This window comes from Electrona antarctica (genome assembly GCF_951216825.1).
Source record: "Electrona antarctica genome assembly, chromosome: 6".
NCBI lineage: Eukaryota > Metazoa > Chordata > Actinopteri > Myctophiformes > Myctophidae > Electrona > Electrona antarctica.
This window is the reverse complement of record NC_136811.1, coordinates 33,585,239-33,595,549: the sequence shown is the minus strand read 5'-3', so window position 1 is coordinate 33,595,549 and position 10,311 is coordinate 33,585,239. Positions and strand designations below refer to the sequence as shown.

Genomic DNA, 10,311 nt, shown 5'->3' with positions numbered 1-10,311 from the left:
CCAAATCTGGTAGACCTAAAATACAATGAAATGTTCATGAGCCGAATTCGCATATCATGCAAAGAAAACTAAAGGCTTAATGGCTTTTCCCCCCTTCTTTTTTAGATGAGATGGGTTCTGCATGGACGCTCACAGGGCGCGTCGTGTGCGCACAGAGAGACTGTGCGCACATAGACTACATATATCGATCTATAGATCGATATATGTAGCCTATGAGCCCAACAACGAATCATGTTTGTGTAAACAAACAGCTTGGGCTATTTCAAGCTTAATGGTAATTAGTGTTATAGACCCACATTTCCTATAAAGAATAATGAAAAAAGTGCTTGCCACGTTTCTTTTCTTCTCCCCTTTTCTTTAAGAAAGCGTTAAACATAAATAGATAGACTATAGGCTGCATTTGATTGATACAGGTGAGGTGTTCGTAGAACATGCCATCATATAACAATAGAAGACTAGTTGCAATTCATCTAACTTGCTATTCTAGCGTATTAAGCAATCGACTCCAGTGCTGAAAATGTCATTATAGTAGTTTTCAATGTGTCTTACCTCAAATTCGTTGAATAATCCAAAAGCTAGACATCAAATTCCATTTTTATGACTTGCGTAAAAGTGCGCAATAGGCTACCACAAAAATAGGACTAAGGTATTTATGAGAATGACATTAACAACACATTATCACTACTTATAATAGGAAGGAAAATCACCCATTTGTGTGACGCCGCTGACACGGACAAGCAGAACATGGCCTCACATTTTAGTGCGCTCTTTTTCTTCTTTACATCCTCTCTCGCTCTCAGTCTCTCTCTCTCTCTCTCTCTCTCTCTCGCTCTCTCTTGCGCGTTCTCTCCCCCCCTCTCTCTCGCTCTCTCCTTTGCACATAGCCTACTCACATTGCAGATATAGGGTAGGGTTGTGCATCTTCCTCAGTGAATCTGGTTTTTGGACCCCTCCTCGGCGAAAGGGAGAACCGTGGGAATTGTCCCTAACTTGGGGGTGAAACTTGACTGCAGCTGTTGGAGCTAATCTGGCGTGAAAGACAAGGAGTACCATTTCGTCCAAGGAACAGGAAAAAACGCTGTTATTTAAAGAATCAGAGGAACTGATTTTTCATCCACCAAGAGAGGTAAAAAAAGGTAAAAAAAAAAGAAAAGAAAAAAATAGTGAGGTGTGTCTATTCCCCCCCAGGATACTCGTGCGTAAAATTCCACTGCGGCTTTCGTTTAGGTGCGCATGACTTTCACACGGAATATTTATTTGGATACCTACGTAACGTTTCTTCACAAATGTAGGCCTACAAGTAGGTCTCAAAGCTGTTTTACTCATTGTAGTACTAGTCGTAACTCAAATGGATTAGTTCATTTGGGTGCAATTGGGCCATTGATTGCATGTGTTTATTAAAGTAATGGAAATGTGTAATGTATTACAATATAATTTATAAAGAAATGTGATGTCCATTATCATGTCATCATATCACCATGATGCAGCGTCTGTCCATCTCCTCTTCCTAATTGTGGTGGTGCCATATGTTGATGCAAATGTCTGGTCAGGGAGGACACAGTGATGTATGACAGGTTGCAGGCAAGGATGAAAGGAGATTTTTAAACATGGTTTGTTTGGCCTTGGTGCAGTGAAGTCATAGCGTAGGCCTACTGTAGTGTATAGACAGACATAAGGGCATGTATATAGTGATTAGCTACATATAGCATTTATCAATCATATGATATGCTTGACTGAAACCCTGACTGAAACCCCCCTGTTATTACAGACATTAATACAAAGAACCACCACACCTTTGTGAACTATTAATACATTATTAATATTGTTTGACCTTCATAATCCCCTTTCAGACCATGACAAGTCAGTTGGAAGAGGTCGTGGCCCAGAAGAAGAAAGCCATCGAAGCAGTGATGGAGATGTTCGAGAGGGGATCTGAGGTGCTGGCCAGTGCTGTGGGGGAGTTCTTCCCGATATGCGAGGCTGCAGCACCTGTCTTAAGACTGGCCATGGACAATGTTCAGAGCAAAGAGGTCTTCTACGTCAAGGAGCAGTTCCTGGCCGTGCGGAACAGCCTTGATGTGCTCTCCAACCAGCTGGATGACATTGACTGCGAGATCAAGAAAGGGCGATTGGATTCTCAGTACTTTTCTGTGGAAGAGAACATCAGGAACCAGTTCAGGAAGTACATGGACATCCTGGAGGCCAGACAACAGTTCAGAGATGTTAAGATCAGGCTTTTTAGGGAACACTTTGCCAACACAGGAGGAGAGAAGAATCTTTATGTGTTGTATGATGCTCTGATGGGAAACAACAGCTTTGGGGAGTCTGTATTGGTGGTGGTGGAAAGGTAAAATTAAACTATGCAACTATTGCTACCATGTGTGTTAACTTTTGTTGTCAATACTAATATATCATCATTTTCCCTTTGGATAAATCATTGCAAAGTATCAGTTAAATGCCTAAAATATGAATGCAGCCTAAATCGATTCCAACTATGTTGTTGCAGGTATGTTGCAAGAAACAGACGCCTCCTGGAAGACTTCTGTGTTCAGATGAAGGAACTGTTCTGCCTGGGTTTGATTGCTCTGTTGGGTCACTGTGCCCTGCCAGAGTGTCCCGATGATGAACAGGACAAAATCAGAGACTGGAACAGTAAAATTGAAGAAGTAGAGTCCAAAATGAAAGCAACCATTGAGGCCTGCGTAGCAGCCTTCCCAGTGCAAGCCGAACTGGATGTCCAACGTTTCCTCCAACAGAAAGAAGACCCAAATCTTCAAGATAATGCCCAGGAACTTCTCAAATTTCTGACAGGCAAGTATGACTGGGTCAACTGGTCGGTACGAGTGATTAACGACTCTGGAAGTACCTACCGGAATTGGCGAGCTGGGGAGCATTTCCATCATGTAGCTGGTCAGAACAAGTTTGAGGTACTCCAGGTAAACAATACTAATGTAGTGGTGTCCTACAGCACTAGTCCACAGCCGGTGCCTCGTGAGTGCATCCAGCAGGTAATGGAAAGCCTGTCAAAGAAAGGTCCCCAGGCCATAGTAGAGGTGTTGGAGAAGCAGTTCTGTGGGTTTGTCATTCACGCCATTAGTCGCCACAAAGAAAGTGTGGCAGCCTGGAGCTTTCCAGAAGACTGCCACTACTGGGAAAGACACAAGAATGTAGCAGTGTGTGTGCATTCTGAGTGAAGAATAATGACAAATATAACACGTAGGGAACAATAAATAATATATTGTGCTATAATATACCAAAATGCTTGCTTAACTATGCCTAATTGTTCAAGTAGAACAGCCATGCTATAAGTCCATGAAAAGGATTTGGAAGAAATCATATTATAACTTCAAATGGTTCCTTCTCTTATCATTGAGAATTTATGATCTATGATCAACATCATTTGATGATGTACAAGTTTGTGCTTGTAATTATGAACAAAAACATAAATATTTATAAATGTATGTTGTGTTAGCTGTTGAATTATTGACACAGTAGCACTGTAAAAAAGAAAACTACCATCTATTCATGTTTATAATATTGAAGAATTGCCACCTCACTCAAAAACACCTTTTTCCCCTGCAGTATATTTCACTCTAGCCTATAATGTATACAATAACGCATGCTTTTACAGTAAACGGCATGCCCCAAGCTCTTAAGAGAAATAACCCTGCAGCCATACCGCTCCAACAAGATGGTTTTGCTGATACTGCATCTGCTGCTGAGCCGTAGTCCCATTTTGTCTCTGCAAGACAGGCTGGCCTACATAACACTGAAAGGGAGCATGGGGGTTACTTTTTCAACCGTGAAAACAAGAGGCGAGGAGTTGGCACTCAGGTCTCTGCGATGTGCCTTGTGTTCTAACTACGCTCAACCATTTACTGTTGAATCTAAACCAGGCATGTTGCAACAATTAAACCCTAGCACTGCCAGCACAGTGCCTTTTGTTAGTCTGTTTCAGTATGCACCTGTCTCATAGTTCCTACAAAATGAGTAATATTTAAAAAATAAAAACTTTACAATTGTCCTGTTGTAACTGTTTTCCTTTACAGCAATTAATAACTACATGAACGATTAACAGACATATATACCGGTGTAATCTAATATCTGTCTCTTCTTTCCTCTATAAAGATGATTTATAAACCACCGTTGGTGTGTGGCCATTGAGGCAAGCCAGCACACCCCAAGTAACAGGGGCCTCGACTAATTTAATTGATATTTGTACTAAAGTCAGCAATTCCTGACCACAGTTTTAGTTTGATAGGCTATGAATAACCTTTGGCTGAGGCTAATATACTGAAGACGAGCTGTAAAGTGCTTGGCTCAGCAGGCAGGAACCACTCATTATGCTTGTTTGAGACATAGAGCAGGAGGAGACAGCCATCATTTCATAGCTCTATAGACCAGTAGGGTGTTTAGCCATTGTGCCTCCCTATCGTAAATCAAGCCTGTCAGGGTCCATCAAGTATTATCTATAATATACAGTGCAGGAGGAGGAAATGGTCTTTGTTGAATCATCCAGAGGCCTCCCTGCATGAAGCAGTGAACGCTTCTATAGTGGGATGTTAGATTACACACGTCATACACAAGGATTTTGCTAAAAAGAGATGTACTTTTGTAACATCAGCATTGTAAGCACCATTTATAGTATTATGATCCTTAAAAAAGATTATCTTCAAATATTTAATTCTAATAGAATAATACACAATATTCAACTTGCTATCTTGACATACTGGTTTTTAACAAATAGACAGACAGCCAGACAGGTGACTAACAAGCATGACTACAAATGATATGACAGCCAGTACACTAATCCTATGTTGAAAACAATCAGAATGTTTGTAGACACACAGATGGGTGTGCCATAAAAAACAATCCCTCACCAAACACACTACAGAACCTGTCCCACTGAGGTGTCACAAAGCCACAGGACACGCAATTCTTGAGTGTATCTGGTGTGACTGCTATCCTAAAGCATTCAAAGGAATTCAGTCCAATTTGCTATAATGTCCACTTTAGGGAAAAAAAATCTATTCTTGATGTTGTACATTTCTGTAACATGGAGATAATTGTGCCCTTGATCACTGTAGATTTTATGTGATGGAAAGGGTATGTACTGGGTATAATTGAAAGGAAATCATTCATTATTACAGCTGTCTAATTTGTTTCCCCAGGTTTGTAGACATGGACAGTGGCAGCCTATACTAAAAGCCAGTGGATTCATTTGTGGTTGTGTGGGCTTTGCCTAGGTAACAACTATTGATCCAAGAGGCTCTTCCCCTACAAGAAAGGCTCTGGTTGTGGTAATGCATCAATCCTCCCTGTCATTATGGGAAGACCAAGGCATGCTTAGTGACATCATCAACTGCATCCATCTTATGGAGAGAGAGCCAGTGTAAGCTTGTTTTGTGGTTCAGAGGATTATATCGGTTTGTTTCTGTCTACAATTGCATTTCGATGGTGATGAAGCTACTCTGCAGACAGGGGGCGCTGTCAACATACAGATCAGTATACTTTCAGTATTAGTATTATATCCTTAGCCATGTAAACTACCAAGTCTATGCCACTGGCAGGGGAGCAGATTCACAATTTTGCTCTGCCACAAAATGATCTCTTTCATAATGATTAACCTTTTGCATGCCAAAAATCCAGCTTTGACAATGGTGCAGTCTGGATTGATATTATTTAACATATTTAGACCACATCAGATCAGAACAGGTTGTGTTTAAGACGTGGCTCTTGTCAATGTCAAAGTTGTTCTGACATACAGTAGAGGACAGAGACCCATTTAGATCAATAACACCCTGAGTCATTATGTAACAAATGGCAGTATGACATCGAGGGCAAAAGCAAAAGATTTGTCCCCTCTTACTATAGTGGTTGTAAACCAATTAGGCTACCCCTAAAAAACACACAAAACCCCAAATAGCCAGTGTCTTGGAAACACTCTCCTTATCCATCAAGCTAAATCTCCTAATCTCAGAGAGAAGATAGCAGCCAATATCAATATTTCATAAACAAATGAAAGACTGGATGGATGGAAGCTAGCATCAGAGTGGCCCTGAAGGGAAAAGTCGATCAATGGTAGGATAGCTCTGTCCATTGGTGTCTGCCAATCCTGCCCCAGGATAATGCTATTACCCATCAGTCCGAGTGGACCATCGACCAGCCTGCTGCTCTTTAAGTGGTCTAATCCGATAAAAAGCATTAAAACATTTGTTCTGTGACACACATCTGCAGGTCCATGCCCGCACTCAGGACTGGCCCTTTGAATAGTCCCTCCTGGCAAGGTGATCTGTCAGTAACATTTTAGATCCATTTTTAGTCAGGTTCCTCAACAGCCAGCTTCTGAACCTGTAACCGCCTCGTAGCCTCGTGTGGACATTGCACTGTGAAAAAACCCTCACTGTATATCAATTGACCTTGTAAACCAACACAGTTCAACCATACACTTCATTGACAGGCTCAGTGGTCTACTTACTTGGTCCCCTTCCTTTTCCATCTACACTAAAATCTCTTCACCAAAAATAGCTGATCTACAAATTCTGAAGTTTTGCCCCGAATATTCACCTATGAGTCATGATGACATGCTCAGAAAAGACACTCAATAGAGACACACGGGGACTACAAATTTCACGCCCCCAAATGAGACAGCGGCCCCACTTCTGGTCCGTTTCAACTGTGTACTGCAGCTGCCAATGCAATCCCTATGAGAGGCATCATGAAATACCCTAATTTCACTGGTTCATTACTGAGGCTATAGCGATTTTTTTTGTGTTCTCATAAAGTGTCCCATATGTTTGATTTGTCCTTTTCAATGTCACATACCTGCCATCTCAATATACATCCTACAATGTACTATAATATACTCCATCAGTTTGTGAAAAGTGCTAGCATTGTAAATCTCAAGTCAAAGTGGTCGCACGGTATATACGTCACGGTTGCATCCCTTGAGGTTTTCAATACCCAGATATATTTGTTGTATTTCGTTTTATATGATATGTAGGCCTATTTGTTGAAAATGATCTAAACAGCTTCTTGCAAGACTATTATTAATACTCATCTGGAGAATTCACTAGGTAGTTGAAAATGTCAGGATGTCACTCCTCCATTTAGCTGGGTTATTTTCCCATGCAACTATTCAGCAAAGTTAATTATACAACAAGTTGACAGCGGTAAAACACACAGTCGGAGCTCCGTGGTAGGTAGAACATATATAGTAAGCCTGTGACATGTTCAAAATATAGACATGAATAACAAAGTCAGTCGGGATCGGGATGTATATTGAGAATTCCACTCTTCAAAGTCGGCGCTCGTAGCCTCGTAAAGGCAGTGACGTCCCTTAAAAGCGACAGGTTCTCTGTCTGCCGTCTCCCCTTTGCTCCGTTAACATTATGGGTAACTCATTCAAGTGGTAAATTAAATGTGAAATACATCCTCTATTGAGAAAACAACAATATATGTTGACAAAGACACTTCATACATTTGGAAACATATTTTTATTCAAATCAATATAGTCTTCAGTTCATTTCATATTATTTTAAAAGTAGGCTAACTACAGTTGAATTTCAATGGACTTCTATGGGCTGGCCTGCAGTATCCGTGCCAACGGACCAGAAGTGGGGACGCTGTCTCATTTGGGGGCGTGAAATTTGTAGTCCCCGTGTGTCTCTATCTCTTTCATCTTGAACAATAGCCAATCGGGTGCACACTTCCAAATCCTGTATTGTACATGTGCAGTGTCCAGCGTCCAGTGTCTATTGTAGGTGGTGCACCAATTCCCCCTCCTAGCCTATAGCTAACCTAAGGAACAGGCCTTAGGTTAGCTCCCAGTGCCAATGGGCTCGGCCACCAGTGTCGAGCCAGCCTCATCCTTCTCTCCCTGACCTTGTCCGCGACCCACATTAGGCCTCTACAGAAGTCTGCGTTTCTGATGTGGTCCGCTCATGTAATTGTGACATCAAGTGGCATTCGCAGCATTCTTGTGTAGGTGCCATCTAGGGCCTTTTCCTGCTGTACGAGTGTCCGTAGTTGCCTTTTGAGGTCCATACAAGCATTCCAGGGAAGTGTACAGCGGACGTTCATATTCTGTTCCTTCGAGGCAGTCCAGGCACCGAGATATTTGAAATCCTTGACTGCTGTCCTCTGTGTTAAATGCCATTACTTTAGTTTTCTTGGCATTGAGCTTAAGGCCGATGTTCCTACTGCCACTAGTAGTGCCTTCACCATAGTCTCACCATGGGTCTGAACCTTGGCTCAAGTCTGACTATGGGTGCCTTTGGATATAGCACACTGGTGCAATACAAACCCATACCATACAGTGTGCACCATCTTCTCAGAAAGCATTTTGACACCATTTCTTATACCTGTGTCAGCTGTGTGTGACTCAACACAATAGCATGTGGAAAGTCTAGAGAGGACACATCTGTGTGTGGTCAAGCATTATGGCAAGTGCTGAACACATGTCTATACTCTTGACCACCTGGCATGTCTCAAACTGTTCTTCACGTTTGTCAACACTTCCTGTCTCTCCTGGTTGTCTGGTGACCCCACTGCTTCTCCTCATTTTCATTTGCGTTGTCACAGATGTTTTCAATTGAGATTTAACTAGTTTTAAGAAGAAGTCACACACGCACGCACACACGCACACACAGTCACAGTTGAAATTGTTTTTTGCATGGGCACAAGCTCAAGACAATGTGATTAGTTGTTGTCTGATTATTTGTTATTGATCAACTAATTCTAATTCAGACGTCATGACGCTGGCAATCAGTGGTGATAGATCTGTGATCAAATCAATATATATTGAAGATTATTTAGTTATTATGACATCCTAGGCTATTTTAGCATGTCATCTTGACTGACATTTGTACATTTTCATTGCGGTTCACAGACAGCATTGGTCATGTTTTTCATCCGTTGAGCTCCTTCTGGTATGTAAACAATATGAGATAGCACTGTTAACCTTGGAAGAAGTTTACAGCATGCCTTTAGAGTTGCCTGCTTAAAATGTCAACAAGCCTAGTTCCCAGGGAACTACGCAAATCATGATGCAACCAGAACATCCCATAATATGTACTGTATATAATACTGTATCATTGTTTAACACGTAATGGTAAATGGTAAATGGTGCATTTATATAGCACCTTTATCCAAGGCGCTTTACATAGATTGTGCATTACATTCACCCATTCACACACACATTCATACACCGAATGGTACCGATGGTACCAACCAGCACATCGGGAGCAATTTGGGGTTCAGTGTCTTGCCCAAGGACACTTCGACATGTAGACAGGAGGAGCCGGGACTCGAACCGCTGAACTCCCCTCGAACCGCCAAACTCCCTTCTTCTTCTAACTCCTCCTATACTATACTATCTCAACTCACTGTTGGTTGGAGGATTAACAGTCCACTTTGGACTCTAATTGATAAGGACTCTATCATGAGTATCTGTCCTTTATGTCTGTCTCATGTCTACCTTCACGCACGCACGCACGCACGCACGCACGCACACACACACACACACACACACACACACACACACACACACACACACACACACACACACACACACACACACACACACACAGACAGACATATACACAGATTATTAACAAAGACACCCCCATTTAGATTCTTCACCCCATGAATTGGTGCGGGTCACAGTCCTGTCAGCACTGAGGAATGTGAACGTTTGCCATTAGTTTCTCTGACCTTCCTCCCTCTCTGTCACACATCTAATAAATCTGTATTTCACCATTCTCTGTCTACACCTCATTTCTTCCAATCACTTCTTTCAAATCATTATCTGTGTTGCTATAATGGTAAAACCAGAACCTTATTGTGCTTATTTTAACCGACAGTTAACAAATTAAGTTCAATAGAATTTATAATCAGGCTATAAAATGGTAACTCAAATCAGTTATTAACTTAAGAAACAATAACAATAATCACATTCTTGATAGATTCTTGTTTTTTACTGCAAAAATCTAAAAATCTCACAATCACAAAGGGATTCAATATTTCTCCACCTCTGGCCCCCCGCACCCTGCACACCCTGGTCTAAAGTACATTCCGCGGATGATTCTCTGGGTTAAATTAATGCTAAGGATAGAGGGTATGCGCATGCATAAAGTGAATGGCAAATCGAGTGGCAAATTGAGTGGCAAAGCGACATACAAAGTGAGTTTAACATTGTTTAACGTTGTTAAATAAGATAGGACTTTTCTGTTTCGGCTGTCAAGGCTAGAAAGTCGTTTTTGCCACTCAGTAGGCATTCCTGCATAACTTCCTGGTTTAATGATGATGTCA

The 10,311-nt window shown here is 41.5% G+C and overlaps 2 protein-coding genes across 4 annotated transcripts in view; one reads left to right on the top strand and one right to left on the bottom strand.

The window, feature by feature from the left end:
• LOC306925506 (tubulin beta-5 chain) overlaps positions 1-3,701 on the bottom strand; it is a 28,003-nt gene extending 24,302 nt beyond the window's left edge. Inside the window, exon 1 of one of the 3 annotated variants that reach the window (XM_079504366.1) lies at positions 3,680-3,701. The gene's annotated coding sequence lies outside the window, so the exon portion shown is untranslated. Of the gene's footprint in view, positions 1-707; positions 835-893; positions 1,042-3,679 lie in introns of those variants that run through there. The other 2 variants (XM_079504365.1, XM_079504364.1) reach the window with 2 other exon arrangements.
• On the top strand, positions 1,008-3,294 carry LOC306925510 (protein rapunzel-like). Its single transcript, XM_079504372.1, has 3 exons — positions 1,008-1,126; positions 1,851-2,347; positions 2,507-3,294. Exons 2-3 carry the CDS (start codon positions 1,854-1,856, stop codon positions 3,192-3,194), a joined length of 1,182 nt encoding a protein of 393 aa, XP_079360498.1. The 5' UTR covers positions 1,008-1,126; positions 1,851-1,853; the 3' UTR covers positions 3,195-3,294.
• Positions 3,702-10,311: the final 6,610 nt, after the last annotated feature.